Genomic DNA, 21,679 nt, shown 5'->3' on the forward strand with positions numbered 1-21,679 from the left:
TGTGTATTTGTTAGAGCAAAATCAAACAGAAGTCCATCAATAGTTTTGAGTCATGATGGCTAACAGGTATATCCACATCCACATCCATAGAAGACGGATGGCTCCCGGTTTCCCTCGTGCTCCGCGGAGCCATCAGTCCTTTGCAGTCACTTGCCCATGAATCCAGTGCTTGCAAAAAGAGAGATCTCTTCCTTATTGCTGGGGTTAACAGGAGTGGGTCAGAGGTAGGGTTGCCAGGTCTGGGTTGGGAAATACCTGGAGACTTTGGGGGTGGAGCCGGGGGAGGGCAGGAGATTGGGGAGGGAAGAATACAATGCCAGAGAGTCCACCCTTCCAAGCAGCCATTTTCTCCAGGGGAGCTGATTTCTGCCAGCTGGAGATCAGTTGCAAGAGCGGGAGATCTCCAGGTCCCATCTGGAGGCTGGCAACCCAGCTCAGAGGGGACTTTCCCCAAAGGCAGGGCGCACAAGGAGAAGCCCCTCCGCCTTTCCCTCTCCCGCGCTGCGGAGCCGGGTGGTTGGGAAGCGCGGGGAGGAGGGGGAAGAGCGCGCGTCCCCTTTAAGAGCCGCGCGGCCCGCCGCTCTCTACCTTTCCTCCCCTTTTGTACCTGCTTTTTTGAAACGCGCCTCCGCCGCCGCCTCATTGGCTGGCAAGGCGAAGCCGCCGCTTCTCCCTGGTAACCTGAGCCGAGGCGGAAAAGCGCACGCAACCTGCACGGGGCGCGGCGGAGGAGCCTGGCCCGGCGTCCGCGGCTAGCCAATCAGCGGCCCGCGGGGGAAGGGCCTGGCTCTCTAATCCGCCTCTCCCCGCCCCAGTTTCTCAACGCGAATCAGGCGAGGGAGGAGGGGGAGGCTCGCCTTGAGGAGTCATTTGCCAGAGGAGCGCCTGAGATCGGCGGCTCTCCCGTCGGCTTCTCGTTTCTCCCTTTGACTGCGCGCATGCATGGGCAGCAGCAGCAGCAGCAGCAGCAGCGACATTCCAAGCCCTCTGCTCCTTCCTCCTCCTCCTCCCCCCGAGGAGGCGGTGCCGCCTGGCTCCTGCTCTCTCTGTGCCCAAGCCTCGCTCCGGGATCCTTTCTCGGGATTGTTCCATTGAAGGAACGCTCTTTCTTGCTCAGCATCCCCTCTCGCCGTGCAATTTAAATGCAGTTTGACAAAAGGGGGCTGTGACATCATCCTCGGTGCTGAAAGGGTGGAAAAGAAGAAGAAAGGACCAGTTTAAAAAGGGGGGGGGGGAATGCGCGTTGCATTTGTAACTCCTATCATCTAGGATTCTGCGGACCGAGAGAGAGGGTTTAGATCGCTCGAGCAACCGCCGAGCGCTCCGGTATTTATATATCTCTTGCTCGGGTTTCTTTGGAAGGAGCTGGGACCCCCCGTCCTGGCGGGAGTTGAAATGCTCCCGGGCTGAGCAGGTTGTTTGGTGGGCTTCCGACTTCTCTTGGCTGTGGTTTTATTAACCTTGGGGGAGTGGGTCGCTTCCCTTCGGGGTGGCTTTTGTGCAGGTCGGGACAAACCTTTTAGAGTGGATCCTTGTAAAGCTTTGTTTTTGTTTGGGTGGATTTTTTTAGAGCATGGGAATTGTGGAAAGGAGAGCGCCTCTTGCAGATATGCCTGGATGGACTGTTCTCCCTTATCTTGCCCTCTCCGAACAATTATAGTTTCTTTGAACTAGAACCATCCAGAATGTTGCAATAAATTTTAGACTTTGAAGGGGGGGAAATAGATATATATATATATATTTCGGGGAAAGAAAAAAGGACAGCCGGTTTTAAAAAGAGAGGGGTTGTATCAACATGGCCAAGAGTTCAGTCGAGGGGTCAAAGGAGGACTTGACCAAAATGACGGAAGAGGACATGTTGCGGTGGAGCAAGGAGGAGCTGGTCAAAAGGCTGAAGAAAGTGGAGAACGAGAAGATGAACCTGATGGTCGAGCACAGCAACTTGATGAAGGATGTCAACAGGAGGCTGCAGCTCCACCTGCACGAGATCAGGGGCCTGAAAGAGGTCAACCAGAAGCTGCAGGACGACAACCACGAACTGAGGGAGCTCTGCTGCTTCTTGGACGATGACCGGCAGAAGGGCAAAAAGCTCTCCAGGGAGTGGCAACGGTTTGGCCGACACACCGCTGGCGTTATGTGGAAGGAGGTGGGGATGTACCAGCAGAAGCTGAAGGAGCTGGAGGCCAAGCAGGAGTCCGTCATGCGGGAGAACGTGGAGCTGAAGGAGATCGTCCTGATGTTAGATGAAGAGAGGAACGGGGCCGGATCCAGGAGCTCCATAGACAGTCAGGCCAGTCTCACTAACCTGAACGGAGGTTCCGGAACCCGAGATGTTGGGGATGGGAGTAGTACCTCCAGCACCGGCAGCGCAGGGAGTCCGGACCATCACCACCTTCACCATCACAAACCTGTGGAGAACAAGGCTGGAGCTATCAGGAGGTCAATGGATGATCTCTCCGCACCCCTTCACCACAGGAGCATCCCCAATGGACTCAGTGGTAAGTCTGGCTTTCAGTTCACCTGCCTTGTTGTTTCAGCATGGGGGAAAGAGTTCAGGTTGTACAAACTTGGTGATAAAAGGGCCAGCTGGGATTTTGGCTTGGACCAAGCCCTGATGGATCTCATCATCCTGGCTCACTTGATGTATCCTGGCTTCCTATGGGTTAGTTGCCTTGTTAACGCCCTTAAACAAGCCCTGCTATGCTAATGATCGGGATGGTTTGCCTAGGACAGCAGGGTTGTTATGGGGCAACTCAGCTGCATTAATTATACATGTGCACACGCTTCCAATGCATATTTATGGGATTCTAGCCCATCACTAATTTTGGGGAGTATGGAAGCAGGCCAGTGTTGGTAGCTCTGATTTAATTAGCACAAAGCACATGGGTGTGTGTGATCTTTGCGTAACATGTGTCCGCTTTGGCATAATGCACTCATTGCCCTAATGGCTGCACTGTTTTGACTACTAGATGTCAGCCGTGCTGTTTTAGGATTCAGGCTTTTTAGCAATGAGTGACTGCCCTGCAGGTTCTCTTGGGCAACTTTGGGCATGTTGTCCTTCAGCCTCTCACACAACTTTGGGCATGTTGTCCTTCAGCCTCTCACACTGTTTAGGTTTCATTATGTTGAAAAAAAAGGGGGTGTCGTTGTCTACTGAGGTCTGGCCAGCTCAGTTCATTGGCATACATAAAAGTGCTTTGAGACTGAGGACACCATGGGGATTTCCATGTGATATGGATGAGTGTAGGGTCAGAGGAGTAAAATGCTGACCTGCTGGAACGTGGCCAGGTGGTGGCATTCTTAATCTTACCCAAAATGACTTCTCTGATAACTTGACATCAGAATTTTGTTGTTGCTGTTTCTGATTTTTAGGTTACTTTCTTGGTGTCTGGGGGTGGGCGGTGGAAGAAGTTTTCCTTGTGTGATTTAAAGCCTCCCCACCACTTTGGCCTTTGCTTCCTTTCATCTCTAACCGCCTGCTGGGTAAAAACCAGGGCTGAGGTACTGGGGACAGCTGTATAAGTCTTCCTCTCAGCCTCCTCTGGATAAGTCATGCCCGTTAATTGCGTGGAGTTCTTGCTGGAGCGACAAATGGTCCTTGTCTGTCCCTGAACAATGCCAGTATCAAAACATTATGACCAGCGGGATGTTCGTTCTACTTTTTGTTGAGATTGCTCTGTCATGTTGCTGGTTCATAGTTCTCTGTCGTTCATTACGTTGCTTAATCATGAATTCATGGGAAGTATTTCAAGCAGTTGACATCACAGTTATTGAATCCTATCATGCGTTTGATCTGCTTTTGAATATCTGTTTACATTTCCAGCTCATCTCATTTTGAAGACTTAGCTGGGTGACTGGGCTTAGTTAGACAGGCTGACAATAGGATTGTGTGTGTGTGTGTGATATTGCATGCATTAAATAGCTAAATCTTTATTTCCTTCTTGCCCCAACCCAAGCTGCTGAATCTGGCCAAGGAAAACTTTCAGCATTGTTCCCACAAGATGCTCAAGCTTTTTGTTTCCATGGAAAGGGAGACCCACTGAGATGAGGTGGCCATAGATTGTGCCTGTCTGTATACTTCACCGACTGTGAGCAAAGTCCAAAAAGTGAAACTCAGTTGTGTGCTTGGCATCATGGGATATCAGACAGTCTTTTTGTCCCATCCAGCCTGAGCTTGTTTACTTAGAAGGAAGCGCTACTAACTTAAATGGAACAATTCCCAAGTTAGCGCAGCTAGGATTGTGGTTTCTGTATCGATGTGAACATTGTGCTTCCCTGGACATACCCTTTCCCCCTCCACGGAGCAGGGCCAGCTTTCAGGTTAGACAGGTGAGGCAACCTAGATGGGGCAGAAGATCTGGAGATGCCAGTGAAAGGCAGTCATTTACTTCATTGCATTTTTGCTGTGATTGCAAAGTGCCATTTTGATGTTTGGGGCTGGAAGCAAAAAGCCTTCGCAGAAGATCCCAAAGTGGAATTTTACTCCTGGTAACAATCATATGAAAGCCTAAGAGGCAAGGCTGCCCAATGAATAGGTGCTTGAACCCGGAATTCTCTGTTCTGGGTCCGTCCAGGAAAGTGCCTGTTTTGTACCACAGGCTGTGTGTGATATAAAACAGCCTTGAGGCATGCTCCACAATTCTGCATCTCTTGAGGAAGAGAAGGTTGGGTGCTGGAGCTGTCCTTTGTAGGCCTGGATAGGCTGAATGTTATTCTGTCACTTCTGCTCCCTACAAACAATACCCTTTACTTAGAAACTTCCCTAAGAGGACTTCGTGCCTGCAGTTATACACAAACGATTATGGTGTAGGGATAGACAGTCCAGTTTTGTGAGTTTTTATTTTAGGTTTCTTGGCAACTTGGTTCCTGCCGTAGTTCTCTCTGTTTGGCGCACCACGCATTTCTTTTCCTACTGAATGCTGTACAGCTTAGCTTTGTGGATCTTTCTGATGGGAATGCACAGTGGAGTTGATCGCATCAACTTTATAACTGCTGTCCAAGAAAAAAAGATCTTCTATAGGAGGCCCATACCGCCTCTATAGGAGGCAAGCCTAGAACAAGAATGGCAGGGACCCAGGAGGTTAGAATGTGCAATGTCCTGCTCTGCATAAATTCAGGTGGCCTCAGGAAAGCTCCCAGGGTTAATATCAGAGTTTTGAGAATTCTTGGCTGACTCAGTCTTTGACTTCCATGTGTATATTTTGCTTCGTATGAAAGTGGAGGAATAGATTGTTGCCAGCTATCCGGGAGGTTTTTGTTGTTGTTTTTAACACTGTGCGTCATGTTCTGAGAATGGAATCTGTTCTTTGTTACCCTTGTATTTTCATAGATTAAGCCTGAATTCTCCCTAGAAGCTAAAATGACCAAACTGTGGCTATTGCACTTGGTCACATTATGAGAAGGCAAGACAGTGAAAAATGCTAGGAAAAGAAGAAGATGATGATGATATTGGATTTATATCCCGCCCTCCACTCTGAATCTCAGAGTCTCAGAGCGGCTCACAGTCTCCTTTATCTTCCTCCCCCACAACAGACACCTCGTGAGGTGGGTGGGGCTGAGAGGACTCTCACAGTAGCTGCCTTTTCAAGGACAACTCCTGTGAAAGCTATGGCTGACCCAAGGCCATTCAAGCAGCTGCAAGTGGAGGAGTGAGGAATCAAACACAGTTCTCCCAGATAAGAGTCCACACACTTAACCACTCCACCAAACTGGCTCTCTGCAGGTAACAGGAAAAGAGGAAGACTCAAAAGGAGATGGATATTGCCATGAAATTCACTGGGTAAACCTCCGCCCATTCATTCTTTCTCAGCATAGCCAAGCTCACAGAGTTGTTGTAAGGATAAAGGAAGGGTGGCTGTTCCTCGAGCTTCTGGGGAATGGGTGGAATAATAAGTACATGATGTTTTACAACAAAAAGGCCTGTGCCAAGGAGATTACAGTATAAAGGTAGATGGTAATTGATAGGTGGTAACAAGGGATGGGACAGACAAAGGTAACCAGGGAAACCAAATTGGGAGGCTGAGCAGTCTGTGCTGCTAGGAGTTAATTCAGCCTTCAGTTGCCAACACTCTTAGTAGTTAAAGCCTGTTAGACTTCGAAAGGGCCTTAAATATATGAGATTTATTTATTTACTTCATTTGTACTAGGGATGCCGGGTCTCCCACTGTAGTGGCATCCTAGCGTCTCATTATGGTACCTCAGGAGCCAGCTGGAGGAAATGGAGAGGGGTAAGAGTAAGTGCTAGTGTTGTACCAGCACTCTTATATCACTTCCAGCGTAACTCTGATTAGCATTGCAGTTAAATGGCTGCATATCTGGCCTTTTCACCGTAATCAGCATCATGAGGTGACTGCAGAAAGCTACATTACAGTCTCAGAAATATGCTCTGATCTGTGTGGTGGGAGGCCAGCATCTCCCTATTAGGGGACACTGATGCATTATTGAAGCATGTATGGTAACTTGCCTGAGCTTCCCCTCTGTGCTATCGAACAACTTCACCCTGTTTTATATGGGAGAGTGTTGAGATGGTTGAGACATCACTTGGCAACTGAGCTCTTTTCAGTTCTCTTGTTCTGAGAGGCAATGAGAGAGAGAGAGAAAAAAGAATAAAGGAACACTCTTTATAGGGAGGGACGGTAGCTCAGTGGTAGAGCATCTGCTTGGGAAGCAGAAGGTCCCAGGTTCAATCCCTGGCATCTCCAAAAAAGGGTCCAGGCCAATAGGTGTGAAAAACCTCAGCTTGAGACCCTGGAGAGCCGCTGCCAGTCTGAGAAGACAATACTGACTTTGATGGACCAAAGGTCTGATTCAGTATAAAGCAGCTTCATATGTTCAACAGCAGAGGGGCTACACCACTGAAGCCATCTTGTTCTGTGTATTTTTCTACTACATGTATGACTTTTGGGAACATCCTGTTCTTCAAATTCAAACTTGGAGACTTCTGAAGAGATGTCATGACAATATGGTCTCAAAACTGAATTGCTCTAGTGTAATACTTCCGTCTCTTTGTGGTGGCTCCTGACCAGGGTTGGGACACTCTCAGGCCCTGTTCACACAGTGTGTTGAGTCCGTGCTAAACTGACCCGGTTCTGTTTTGAATATCTTTTTTCTGGCTATTATCGATCAGACTGCCATACTGCAATTTGAATCACTCCGCAGTGAAACCGTCTTCTGCCATCCATACGACGGCACCATGCAGTTCTTTTTTTCTTCCACTGTTATGTGCATGTGCACATAACCTGTTAGGTTAAAACATTATGTGGTTATGCAGTTATTCACATATCGCTAAGTAGTAAAAAAAATGGCGACCGTAAACGGGATGTCTGAGGCTCCTTTTGCTCTGGGACAGCCTTCAGACATCTGGAAGTTGGTTAATATCGCAGCAGAACTATCCAGACGGAGATAACTATGAGGTGAAACCAGAGAACTCAAAAAACACCACAAAGGAGCAGGTAACAAAATAATCCGGTTCCGAGAAGGATTGTGGGGGTGGGTACCACGAGTTAATACCAGGAGGCAGATGTTGCTGTCTGATCAGCCACTTTAAATCCAGAAGGAAACAACAGCAACATCTGATTATACTGTGTGTCTGAACAGGGCCTCAGTGTGTTGGCCTTGATTTGGGTGCAGAGTGTTCACAGATATTATAACCAGGAGAGGAAGTGCTTTACCACAGGGAAGCCATTTTGGTGCTGCTCCCATGGCAACATACAATATGTGCCCCAGCTCTGGTCAAGATGTATCTAAAATCTGATGTCTGCCCACACAGCCGCTTAGCTAGGGGGAATGTGGAATGTATTCAGTTACTGGTGCTACTCAGTCCAGGGGAAAATAGTTTACCCTACACAGTTCTTAACTGCAGGCTGCCTCAAATCTAGTTTAAACAACTCATGCACAGAAGCTGTACCCATTCACTAGCACAGTACTGTGTCCTAGTGGACTACAAAGGGAATACTGAATTTGTACATAATGGTGGGACTTAATCTTGCAGTTCCTTCTCTTTTATTAATGTGTTTTGCTTTATTAATATCCCATCTTTGCCCCCAGATGGGGACCTGAAGCAGTTTACATAATTCTCCATTTTAATCCTTGCAACAACTTAGGGAGGTAAGGCTGAGTGACTGGCCTGAGACCACCCAGTAAGCTTCCATGGCAGAGCTGGGATTCGAATCAGGATCTCTCTTGTCCGACACTCTAACAACAATAATGTATTGGCTCTCATCTTACATGAGGAACTATTTTGAGTGCTTTAATTATCTGTATTTGAAGTAATAAATTCTAAAAACATCAATGTTGAGGAACTTGGTTGTATAACAAAGAATGTAGCGTTCTCAAGGGCTGGTAAATAGAAAATAAATTTTTCAGGAAGGACATATCTCTTGACTTCCTGTTGGACGCCACCTTTGTTCAGGCAAAGCTGGCTGCAGCTAGCAAGAGCAAATAGGCTGGCTGTCCTGATTTGCAAGCAAGTCTGAGCCAGAGAGCTTTACAAGAATCTCAGTATCGACCTATTGCCATGAAGAGGTGTTTTAAAAAATCGCTCTTTCTATGCCCCCTTTCTTTGCTGATCAAAGCAGTTTGCAAAGAAAACAGGTTAGGTTAACTATAAATATAAATCATATGTCTGTCTTCTTCCCCCTCCCCAAAACCCATGCTCTCCTGGATCCACCCCCAAAGTCTCCAGGTATTTTCCAATACAGACCTGGCAACCCTAAGAGAACATAGGTTTCAAATCCAGAGCCACTGTGGTTTAATTTAGGCTTAGGAATATGGCAATCTGGATTTACATGTTCACTCTTCCGTGAAGCACCCTGGGCCAGCCAAACCTTTACTTTGCAGGGGAGTTGTGAGGATTAAGTGTGTGTGTGTGGGGTGTGTGTGTGTGTGAGAACCTTATTTGCCACCTTGACTGTCACCATAGGATAACTGAAGATTTGTTTCCATATCCTGTTGTGAATACGGTGCATATGCTGTGGCCACATGTTGGTAGGGTTGGCAGTTGGGTAGTCTGAGAACAGTCCTTGAGATTTGGGTTTGTGTGGAGCCTGGGAGGGTGGAGTTTGGAGAGGGGAGGGACCTCAGCAGGATATAATGCCACAGAGTCCGCATTCCAAAGCAGCCATTTTCTCCAGGGGACCTCATCTCTATTGTCTGGAGATCAATTGTCATAGTGGGAGATCTTCAGGTGCCACCTGGAGGTTGGTGACCCTATGAGATGCTGTGATCCCTTCAAACTGTAGAAAATAAAATACCTTCCTTTTCCTTTTATCAAGAAGTAAGCGGTTTGGCCAAATTGTAGGGTTGCCAATCTCCAGAGGGTGGCTGGAGATATCCTGGAGTTACAACTGGTATCTAAGTGACAGAGATCAGTTTCTCTGGAGAAAATGGCTGCTTTCAAAAGTGGACTCTGTGCCTCATTGACGTGTCTCCCCTTCCCAGCTCTACTCCTTAAATCTCCAGGTATCTCTCAAACCAGAGCTGGCAACTCCATGAAATGTATAGTAGGGTTATACAGTGAGGCAGTCCCACAGAACTGCCAAGTGAAGTGCAAATGGAATCTCTCCCCCCCCCCCATACCATTTTGCCCCTCTGAAAGGGTTTTGTGAATTGGTCTTCAAGCATCTGTTTGGGAACACAATTAGAATAACTTGCATGGCAAACAATGGATTCCCTAAGTTTTGTAATAATCTGTTCATGTATGTGAATGTAGAGTTCCTCCTCTTTCTTGGCTGTCTGTGTGGGAAGAGAGCTCTTTGGACATAAACCAGCCCCTGCCCCCCTTTTTTCCAGGAGGGTTGTGCTTTCTGGGCATCTAGCAACAGACACCTTAAGGTCGCTGAAACCGGTGTACAGCTCTGTGATAAATCCTGTATGGATTTCATGTTTGTAGAGATTGGACAGATGTCTGTACTCAGTGCTTCCCTGTAAAATCTGATCTGGAGAGAGTAGGTAGAAAATGTCTGTGTGGCCTTTTTTAATTTTAAAGACTTTGGGAGCTGTTTTCAGATAAGCATCAGTATTCAGCACAGTCCATCTTAAGTACTTTTGCGAAAGTCCCTGAACACATATGCAAATAGAGCCTCTTAGCAGTGCTGTTTTGACTGACAATGGAAAAGTTTGATGTGGCTAGAATCGTGTGTTGCATTTCAGTTGCAAATGTCATGTACTGTTATGTTTGAGTTTTGGGCTTACCAGTTGCTTTATCCCCTTTTTCTCTTGCTTCAGTTTGTGACTTTGCGATTCTTTGGTTATTTTTGAGATGTGGGGATGTTAGGAGCCTGAACCTAGGATGTACCGTATTTTTCGGACCATAAGACGCACTTTTCCCCCCTCAAAAAGTGTGGGGGGGAAGTGTGTGCGTCTTATGGAGTGAAAGTACCTTCCTCGGGGGGGGGTTGGCGATCCATTGTCTCCGCCTCTGATCCCGGTGTTTGCTTTAAGCATCAGAGCTGGAGCCAGGCAGAAAGGCACAGAGGAAGCACCCGCCCCCTCCGCAAACCCAGCGCTTTGTGAGCGCCGGCTGTGGAGGGGGCAGCGTGCTTCCTCCGTGCCTGTCTGCCTGGCTCCAGCTCTGATGCTTAAAGCAAGCGCTGGGATCGGAGGGCAGAGGGAGTGATCCTGGCGCTTGCTGTAAGCGTCAGAGCTGGAGCCAGGCAGACAGGCACGGAGGAAGCACGCTGCCCTCTCTGCAGCCGGCGCTCGCGAAACGCTGGGTTTGCGGTGGGGGCAGCGTGGAGCGATCCCAGCGCTTGCTGGAAGAAGCTGGAGCCAGGCAGGCAGGCACGGGGGAAGCGCCGGGATCGGAGGCGGAGGCAGCGGATCGCCCCCCAGGAGGAAGGTGTGTCCTATGGTCCGGAGCGCCTTATGGTGCGAAAAATACGGTACTTTTTAACTTCTTTAAGCCTAATCTGATTAGAGTATACAGCTAGGGTTCAAGAGGAAAGAAAAAGTCTCCTGTGCAAGCACCAGTCGTTTCAGACTCTGGGGTGACGTTTCATCACAACGTTTTCATGGCAGACTTTTTACGGGGTGGTTTGCCATTGCCTTCCCAAGTCATCTACACTTTCCCCCCAGCAAGCTGGGTACTCATTTTACCGACCTCAGGAGGATGGAAGGCTGAGTCATCCTTGAGCCGGCTACCTAAAAACCCAGCTTCCGCCAGGGATCGAACTCAGGTCATGAGCAGAGCTTAGGACTGCAGTACTGCAGCTTTAACACTTTGTGCCACAGGGCTCTTCAGGGTTCAAGAGACCTGGGTTCAAATTCTGACTGCCTTGGAAGCTAGCTGGGTGGCGTTGGGCCAGTTATTTTCTTTCAGTCTAACCTCAGGCTAGCCTGATTTTGGGAGCTAAGCAGAGTTAGCCCTGGCTAGTACTTGGATGGGAAGCCAACTAGAAAGTCCAGGGTTGCTACACACAGACAGGCAATGGCAAACCACCTATGTTCATCTCTTGCCTTGAACAGGGTCTCCGTAAGATGGCTGAGACATGATAGCACTTTCTACCACCAACCCTACCTCTCAGGATAGCTATTGTCAGGGTAAAATCAAATGAGGGGAGAGGGAAGCTGTAAGTCTCGTTGGGTCTGCAGAGGGCAGAAATGGGGGCTATAAAAAGCTAAATAAATACATGCAGGATCTTGAAAGAATCTCATTTTTGCAATATACTGCCAATTTTTGGATTGAAAGATGGTGAAGAAGGTGCACATACACATTGGAAGAAGAAGAAGAAATTGGATGTATATTCCGCCCTCCACCCTGAACCTCGGAGTCTCAGAGCGGCTCACAATCTCCTTTATCTTCCTCCCCCACAACAGACACCCTGTGAGGTGGGTGGGGTTGAGAGGGCTCTCCCAGCAGCTGCCCTTTCAAGGACAACCTCTGTCAGAGCTATGGCTGACCCAAGGCCATTCCAGCAGCTGCAAGTGGAGGAGTGGAGAATCAAACCCAGTTCTCCAAGATAAGAGTCGACGCACTTAACCACTACACCAAACTGGGTCAACAAGCTGGGGAGAGCAGAAAGGCATTTTTAAATGTTCTGGGAAGTGCATCATTCCCATCTATAATTGTTTTGTGGCTCAGCACCACAGGTGCTTTGGTGCCAGATCTGTTTTGGTGCTCTTGGCAAGCTAGAAAGTGCCCAGATGGCAGCATCTCACCTGCTTAGATGGCAAATGCGTTTTGAGAGAGGACTTTCTGAGCACGGCCCAAGGTCAAGATGTGTGAGGCACGTTTCTCTGAAGCGCTCAGAGAAATTGTTGGTCTCTCTCTCTCCCTCCTCCTCTCCCTCCTCCGGTTCCTCTTTGTGCCATGAGAAATATGATAGAAATGTGATTGCACTCCTTTATTGTAAGCCCTAGATAGGATCATCGCAGAATATTGTGCTACTGTAATCACTTCCTGGGTTTTTTCCTATCCAGGCGAAAAATAAAAATCGACCCGTGATTCATTAGCACAATATCCAATCATGTGTACATCCAGTCCTGGTGTGTTTGAGGCCCGTCATTGTTATTAACCCTTCCTAGAAGGACTGAGAATGTGAGCAGTGAACAAGAAAACTCACTGTTTTGTCTTGTCTTTGCTTTAAAATCACCATTCTCCTCAGTTCCCCTGGGTTGACAGAATGTGAGAGGACCAAGCAGGTGCAAACGTCATCTCGCATCCTTTTTCCTACCCTCACTTTTAGTTCAATGTTTTAAAATTCTGTCTTGTCAGCTTCTTCTCTGCTTCTTCTTGCTCCCTTCTGTACTCTGTTTTTGTGAGTCTGTTTTGTGGACCTGAATTTTTAAATTGTGAGCTCTCAGAATAGGATTGTTGTATTTCGCAAGTACTGAAAACTCCTTGGTTTGTCCTTTAAGTGTGTGTGTTTGTGTGTATTCTGCTACAATGCAGGTGTCAACAATAAGGCATATTAAATTTGTTTTCTTAAAGCAGGATGATAGATAACTATGGAGAATGACAAATGTAGTTGATTATGGAAAATTTAGGGGTCTAGTATTTCCCTTGATGCTTTTAGGTACTTTTTGGGTACTGTGGTCAAAAAGCAGCATAGACTTCAGGCAAGCTCTTTGTTGATTACCTGACCCATCTGCAAAATGAAGGATATTATAAATAATCTCAGAGCTTTCTAAAAGTCTCCCATAATAACTAGTGCTTGGGAGCATCCAATGAACTGGATGGGCTATGTATTCAGACAAAAAGAAAAACTTTTTTTTTCTCAGTGAGTAAATAAATTGTGGATTTTGCTGCCAGTGAATACAGTGAAAGCCACAATTTTTTGTGTGCTTATTAAGTGTTGTCAAGTTGCTTCCAATTTAGGGCACCCTATGAATTAATGACCTTCAAAATGTCCTATCATTAACAGCCTTGCTCAGGTCTTGCAAACTGAGGGTCGTAGCATCCTTGAATGCGTCAAGTCAGCTCATGTTGGGCCTTCCTCTTTTCCTGCGGCCTTCAACTTTTCCTAGCATTATTGCCTTTTCCAGCACCACATGCATAGATGACTTTAAAAGGGGGTGTTACACCGGCAAGGGACCAGGGAGGGCTTCTACTGGCTGCTACCACTCTGGTAAGGGTCTGCCTGGGAGGGAACAAAGCACGCACCCAACTCCTGTGTTTTCCTTCTCAGCAAATATCTTTGTATCTGCGACCAAAGAGGCCCACAGAGCCAGGCAGTATACCAGTAACAAGTTTATTGTAAGTGCTCAAAAACAAATAAGTGGGTTGTAACTTTTTAGTGCAACAGTGAACAAGGAAAAACAAGACAGTAAAGGTGGTTCAAAAATATAAGCCCTGACTCAACTAACTAGACATTCTCTTCTAATTTCAAACCAACTCATCCTCCTTGGATGAGGGATCCCTCCTGCTACAGCCTCGATCTAGCTCAGCACTCCCAGAGAGAATAACCTCTCTCTCCAGATAGTCCTATTTATTCTGTCTTCCCAGGTCCCACCCATCAGATCTTAACGGGGCAAGTTTTCCCTCCTAAATCTCTGCCACTCAATTGGAAAGACAAAATGGAACCTGGTAAATGTAGTGGTAAATGTAAGCCTTATACTGCAATATTGTGCTATCATAAAGAATCTTAGAGCTTTCTAAAAAGTCTCCCGTAATAACTACTGTTTGGGAGCATCCAATGAACTGGATGGGCAATATATTCAGACAAAAGGAAATTTTTTTCTCTGAGTAAATAAATTGTGGATTTTGCTGCCAGTGAAAACAGTGAAAGCCACAATTTTTTGTGTGCTTGTTAGCCAGTTTGATGTAGTGGTTAAGTGCATGGACTCTTATCTGGGAGAACCGGGTTTGATTCCCCACTCCTCCATAGGCTTCCCAACCCTCCCACCCTGGCGGGGGACCCCAGGATTCCCAGCCTCTTCCCCCACTCCCCAAAAAAATGGAAGCGGGGGGAGGGGGGGCTCTTCGCTCACCGTAGCTGCTCCTCCGAGATGGGCTCAGGCTGGGCCCATCTCGGAGGAGCAGCTGGGATGGGGCAGGGAGGGGGTGGCGGCGGCGTGGCGGCATCGCCCGCTCCGCCTCTGGGCGGACCCCAGGGGCCAGCAGGAGTGGTCGGGAAGGGGAGCTTCTGAGTGGGCCGCATCCGGTCTTGGCCCGGCCCCGCCATGGGGAGGTGCTCCGCTGGAGAGGCTGCCGGAGAAGTGCAGCGAGCTGGAGTGTGCTGCGCCGAACCTAGCAGCCGGGCGTCATGGGGGAGTGTTGAGGAGGAAGAGGCGGCGGCGCAGCGGGGGCCCTGCGGCAGTGGGCAGCCAGCTGGCGGGACCGCGGAGAAAGCAGGAGCTGCAGCAAGCGCCAGCCCGGGTCTCTCGCCTCCCCACGCCGTCGCTGCTGCCCGAGCCCATGAGCCTCAACGAGCACTCCATGCTGCTCTCCGGCTTCGCCATGGCTGCTCCATGGCTGCTCCTCCGAGATGGGCTCAGGCTGGGCCCATCTTGGAGGAGCGGCTGCGGTGGGGCGGGGAAGAGGCAGCAGCAGCGCGGCGGCGTCGCTCCGCCTCTGGGGTGGAATTGGAGAAGGGGAGGGTGGAGGGAGGGAGTTCAATTGTGCTTGTCACACCCTTGCTCCTAGCTCCACCCCAGTGTCTCCTGGCTCCAACCCCAAAGTCTCCTGGCTCCACCCCCAAAGTCCCCAGATATTTCTGGAAGTGGACTTGGCAACCCTACTCCTCCAGTTGCACCTGCTGGAATGGCCTTAGGTCAGCCATAGCGCTCATAGGAGTTGTCCTTGAAAGGGCAGCTGCTGTAAGACTCCTCTCAGCCCCACCTACCTCACAGGGGATCTATTGTGGGAGAGGAAGATAAGGGAGATTGTGAGCCGCTCTGAGATTTGGAGTGGCGGGTGGGATATAAATCCAATGCCATCTTCTTCTACTTTAACACAGGCTTCCCTGGAGCCCATAGGCCTCACTAGGCCTAGGATCATGACAGGAGGTTACACAGATTCATAGAATGTATGTCTATCCATGATGATGAAGGGAACATCTATGTTCAGAGGCAGTAAACCTCTGAATCCCAGAGCCAGGAGGCAACATCAGGGGAAAGCCTTGGCCTTTATGTCATTTGTTTGCCCTCTGGGGTAACTGGTTGTCTACTGTGTGAAACAAGTCGCTGGACTAAATGGACCAGTGGTCCAATCCAACGGGGCTGTTCTTCAGTTAGTATAAGGTGGCTGTTAGGGTGTAAGACTAGGACCTGTGGGCCCATGTTCAACTCAATGACTTTGGGGCAGTCATTCTCACTCCACTTAACCTCCCTCACAAGCCTGTTGTGGGGGAGGGGTGAAAGAATCACATATGGTACCCAAATCTCCTTGTGGAGGAAGTCAAATATAACAATGTCATAGATAAAAAGTTTTCAGTCAGGTTCTTGAATGTTAAACACTTCTTTGAAAGCTTTGTAAGTGCCAAAGTATTAATTAGTGAGCATAACATAAGAGAACATAAGAGAAGCCATGTTGGATCAGGCCAGTAGCCCATCCAGTCCAACACTCTGTGTCACACAGTGGCCAAAATACACACACACACACACTCTGTGGCTAATAGCCACTGATGGCCCTCTGCTCCATATTTTTAACTAACCCCTTCTTGAAGCTGGCTATTCAAAATGTGTAATGACTGCCTTGGCTGAGCACTTTTACTTTTATATTTTGGTATTTTAAAAAATTGTTATATGAAAGGGTATATGGTTTTTTTATAATGAGCAATGATTAACCATCAAGCAGTGAGAAAAAACATATAAGCAGCTCAGCTTTTTGGATTCTGGGGCATTCTGCAGGCATTTCATTTATTTATTATTTGTTTACTTCAGTTATAACCCACCTTTCTTCCCAATGGGGACCATAGGTGGCTTACATAATTTTCCTCTCCTCCAGTTTATCCTCATAGCAATCCTGTGAAGCAGGTTAGGATGAGAGTATGTGACCAGTCCAACATCACCCAGCAGATTTTCATGACATACTGGGGATTTAGACCTCGTTCTCCCATAACTGTTACATCATGCTGGCTAGTTCAGTCTTCATAGGTAGCATCTTTAATGAGATACTTTACAATTAAATAACTAGTATAAACACACAGGTAGTGTCCCTTATCCAGTGTTTTCTGACAAATCTGCATGAAAATGAAGGACTTGTGCACATCTGTCCAGAAAGTAGCCCTAAAGTTTCAATTTCTTGCATTAAACCAATATAAAACATCAACAAAAAGGCTGCTTATTATCTAGACCTCAGTGACTAATCAGCTAATAGATTTAGTACTAACAGAGCTGGTGATAGTGAATGTGCCATGATATCGGAATGTGTATTTATCATGTCTGAATATTCTGTCAAAAGAAGGCTTAAACATTACCTTGACCTTTCACTGACTTCTGGCTCCCTGGATGGGTTTCCATGACTATAAGGTATTTTGGTTGGAGCCCTTATTTAAATTCTTGGGGTCTGACCAGAAGCTCTTTTGCAGGTCAAGTCTGAGGGCAAACTACTCTTAAAGGTAACAAGTCACATATTTGAAAGGCTAAACATTATCAAAATTCTAGTTTCCCCAATCATTTTTAGATATCCTGCCCTGTTTTATTTCATGGTTGGATTTTCAGGGAGTTTCCACTGTAGTTTTCACTGAGGGACTAGTATTCCATTGAGGGAACTAACACCTGCTTCACTTCACACACACACATAAGCATTGTATGTTAAACCCAGACTGAGATGAGAGGTTCCTTTCCAGGTTTTTTTAAATACTGTGTATTGTTATCTTTTTAAAAAGAAAGTAACAGTGGTGTGACCCACTTCAGGTTGTAGGTCAGGAGGATGCCCCAACTGGAGGCCAGTTATCTTGCCCAAACAACGGCTTTGGGTCGGGAATCCTTTCATAATAAAATGTTTGGCATATTTTTTCAGTAGAATTTCAGCCTTTGATCAGTGGAACTGCAGTGCATGCCATAGGCAGGAAAGAAATGGGAGTTTGCCGATTATGATTAGAAGGGGAATAGGTTGAGAGCTGATGTAATGGTTGCAGTATTGGACTCCAGGCAGGGAGTTCTCCCACATCACTCTCAGTTTAACCTACGTGACCAAGTAGAAACAGAGGGCATTGTTCACTGCCTTGCCTCTTTATATTGAATCAGACCATATGTCCATCACAGTTAGTGTTGCCTACTCAGACTGGCAGCTGCTCTCCGGGGTGTTTGGTGGAGGTCTTTCACATCATCTACTACTTGGTCCTATTAACTGGAGATTCCAGGGACTGAACCTGGGACCTTCTGCATGCAAAGCAGAGGCTCTTCCACTGAGCTGCAGCCTCTCCCCAAATGTATATCTAGAATAGATGAGCAGAAGGAGTTCTTATAGTCATAGATTTCCCACCTCTCAATAAAGAGAACTGGGCACTTTATACTGCGTCAGTCTATATTGTACTCTCAAGGTCAGGGTTTGATACTCTGATTTGCAGCAGGTCTCTCTGGTAGAAGTCTTTCCCATCACTACCTGACCCTTTTAACTGGAGATTGGATCTTCAGCATGCAGTGCTCTTCCACTGAGCTGTGGGCTCTCCTCATGAGCAAGGCTAGGAGGCCAATACCTCCCTTTGTTGCTTTCTACCACTGGTATCCTGTTAATTGAGTATCTGCTCCTTTTTTTAGGCCTAATCTGCCTTTAACACAGTCTCTCTTTAATAGGCAGGGCTTTTTTTGAGCAGGAACACACAGGAATGCAGTTCCAGCTGGCTTGGTGTTATGGGGTGTGACCTAATACACAAATGAGTTCCTGCTGGGCTTTTTCTACATAAAAGCCCTGTGTGAAACAATGGTGTTGGTCAGGGGTGTGGCTTAATGCACAAATGAGTTCCTGCTGGGCTTTTTCTACCCCCCCCCCAAAAAAGCCCTGCTAGTAGCTGTTTTCTGTGGCTGGCTTTGCTATGACCAGTGTCAACTTACCACATGGTGAGTAATCTAAGAACACTGGCGGGCCTGACTTTACGTAAGCCACAAGAGTGGAAACAGTCCATAGGAAACCTGTTGTGATTTGTATCTTTGGCAATTGCTCTATTGACTGATGTGTCTACTGTAATAGCCCGTCATGGCTATCTGGTTGGGCAGAAGAAGGATTGCAGTCTTGAAGGTTAGGAGGGTGGAAGATCGTTGCTGGTGCTATTGATTCCCACTTGCAAATGTTTACTTTTAAACCTGCAGGGCACAATATAATGCTGTAAAACAGACATTATGGAAACATTATTTAAAGGGAGATATTGGTTGCCTCTGGTTTTGTACTGATCTTGCATGTGGTCAGGATGATCCTTTCCTCTTTCCCCCTCCCTACCTCCCATTCTCGTGCCCTCAGGCCAGAGATCTTTCTGTTTTCATTAGTGTATCGGTAATCAATGGTGTGTATTCGCTGGGATAATTTAATGAGGCTGGGAAGATCAACAGGGGACATGATGTGGGGTTTGATCTAGCTCAGCAGTTATTATGTGGATATTCCCAAGGAGGGGAGCTGAAGGTAAAAACATGGTTTTTTAAAGTGAAAGCATAAATAAATATAGCTTTCCACCCTTTTTTGTAAAGTCTCATAGCTCCAAAGACTTCTGGTAAACATAACTATATACTGGCGGGGTGGTGTGTGTGTAGAAAAAGCCCAGCAGGAACTCATTTGCATATTAGGCCAATCCCCCTGACATCACTGTTGTTTCACACAGGGCTCCTTTTTTTTGCATAAAAAGCCCAGCAGAAATTCATTTGCATATTAGGCCACACCCCCGATGCCAGGCCAGCCAGAACTGGGTTCCTGTGCATTCCTGCTCAAAAAGAGCCCTGTATACTGGTCAGTATCTGTGGAACAATATATTGAGACCTTTCCTCCATATAAAGGTCTTGCCGCACTTATGAACAATGCAAAAAATTCAGGAAAGGAAGTTCCAGAATTGTCAGGTCACTGCCAAGAAAGTCTCTCTCAGTAGGTAGGTGGTGGGTGTGAGATGTTCCTACACATTCTGAACATACTGTTGAAGAGTATGAGGTAGACAGCTTGCAGCCCTGGGGCAATACCCGGTGTGCTAAGACTTTGTTGCAGGCTTGTGTAACTGTTCTGCTGCTATAAAGGGGAGGACTTAGGGACTTCTTGAAGTTTCCAGCATGTAAACCTGATAATTCTGATCTGAAAGTCTATCTCTTCTTTCTGTGTTCACTGTAAATTTCTTCCCCTGCCCAGACATCTCTTTGCATATGTGTGTCTGATACAAATGCACCCAGATTTCCCATCACCTAGCCTTCCTTAAAAATCTGTCTCTCCAGAGTCTTCAGTATTAATCTTGTCTGTTTCTGGCAATCCTTATTGGCTATCCTACTTACGAAAAAGTCTGTTTCTTATTGGCTGCTTATTTATGGAAAAGTCTCTGTTATCTTAGTGATTCTCCTCATAACTCAAATTTCCTTTTCCATTGTTGGTTCCCTCTGCTTCCAGGATGCTCATTCCCAATTTTGCTGACACCTAAAATATTTGTAAAAGGTTTTGGTGCATCTCAATTGCATACTTAGAAGAACAATTTATTGGACACCCCCCCCCCAATCATTTGGGGATTTCTAGGTTTTGATGCAGTTGTATTTCAGGGCAATTAGATAAAAGAATGGAAGCTAATTCATGTCAAACATCGAGGTTCTTACAGAAGTGTGTGTGATTGTTTAAGATCAGATTCATTGGTAAGAGGGACTGAGAGTTTGGAGCATAAACATCTGAGCAAGCTGAGGATTACTAGAGGTGGCACTGTGAGTCAGTAAAATATATTTTGTTTAAGCATGGGTGTGCGCTCTTATATACACATATGTGGAGAGCTTGACAGGAAGAATAATAAATCACTTAAGACCCAAGTAGCTGTTTAGTGTTGACGAATTGTAGCAGGCATTAAAGTTTCTGCTGTGGGTATGTTCTATGAACAGCAATATCCTTATTTAATAATCAATAGATTAGTTGATTTTCATAGATATGAACCCAGATCCTTCTAGTTCAGCATTCTCTTAGAATCATAGTTGGAAGGGACCTCCAGGGTCATCTAGTCCAACCACCTGCACAATGCAGGAAACTCACAAACACCTCCCCCTAAATTCACAGGATCTTCATTGCTGTCAGATGGCCATCTAGCCTCTGTTTAAAAACCTCCAAGGAAGGAGAGCCCACCACCTCCCAAGGAAGCCTGTTCCACTGAGGAACCACTCTAACAGTCAGGAAGTTCTTCCTTATGTTGAGCCGGAAACTCTTTTGATTTAATTTCAACCCATTGGTTCTGGTCCTACCTTCTGGGGCCACAGAAAACAATTCCACACCATCCTCTTCTCCAGTATCTCCAAGAAGCCCAAGAGTAGCTCACGACAGCGATTGGTTCTCTAGCACCTAATAAACAGAGAGGTCTTCTGTTTATGCGCATGGAGATTTCACTAACCTATAATGGTAAATAGCTCTTGAGAGACCTCTCCTCATAATATTAAGGGACCTGAGAAGGTTTTGTTGTAATAACTTAATTGAAATGAGACCTTTAGAGCATGAAAAATTAGGTCTATTTATATTCTGAAACAAGCAGCCTGAATTTGCCTACGTTAGCTTGAGCTCATCGGAGCTTGGAAGTTAAACAGTCAGCCACAATCAGTAATTGGATCGGAGACCACGGAGGAAGGCCAGGCTTGCAATGGAGAGGAAGGCAATGGGGAAATCACCTTTGCTCATCTCCCTCCTTGAAAACCCCATGATTTGTCGCCATGAGTCTGTTGCAACTTGATGGTGCTTAATTATATAGTCTCAATCAAGCTGCAGAACTGTCCATCTGCCTTTTGTGCTTCGCTCTTCAAATCAGCATCCTTTCCCTCTGAAAAGACAGGAATTAAAAGGGGGGGAAGCTTCATCCTGCTGTGTTACTGTAAGGATTTGAAGTCGGCCTTGTCCTGTCCTGTTTTCCACTGAAAGATGATGGCATAGGAAAGCAGGATGGTGCCTGTATAGCCAGGAAGCTGTAGCAGGAAGTTATAATGAAACATGGAGCAGAGGTCCATCAGTGGCTATTAGCCACAGTGTATTGTTGAAACTCTCTGTTTGGGGCAGTGGTGCTCTGTATTCTTGGTGTTTGGGGAGGCACAGTGGGAGGACTTCCAGTAGCCCTGGCCTCACTGGTGGACCTCCTGATGGCACTTAGGGGTT

The 21,679-nt window shown here is 46.8% G+C and overlaps 1 protein-coding gene across 3 annotated transcripts in view; it reads left to right on the top strand.

Annotated features, from left to right (window-relative positions):
• Positions 1-821: 821 nt before the first annotated feature.
• The window catches only part of CCDC85C (coiled-coil domain containing 85C), a 248,777-nt gene continuing 227,919 nt past the window's right edge, over positions 822-21,679 (top strand). For 2 of the 3 annotated variants that reach the window (XM_060262780.1, XM_060262781.1), the window contains exon 1: positions 822-2,498. In XM_060262780.1, coding sequence (XP_060118763.1) covers positions 1,796-2,498 — 703 coding nt within the window. In that variant the 5' untranslated portion in view covers positions 822-1,795. The remainder of the gene's footprint in view (positions 2,499-21,679) is intronic. The other variant, XM_060262782.1, reaches the window with a different exon arrangement.

This window comes from Heteronotia binoei, chromosome 21 (assembly GCF_032191835.1).
Source record: "Heteronotia binoei isolate CCM8104 ecotype False Entrance Well chromosome 21, APGP_CSIRO_Hbin_v1, whole genome shotgun sequence".
NCBI lineage: Eukaryota > Metazoa > Chordata > Lepidosauria > Squamata > Gekkonidae > Heteronotia > Heteronotia binoei.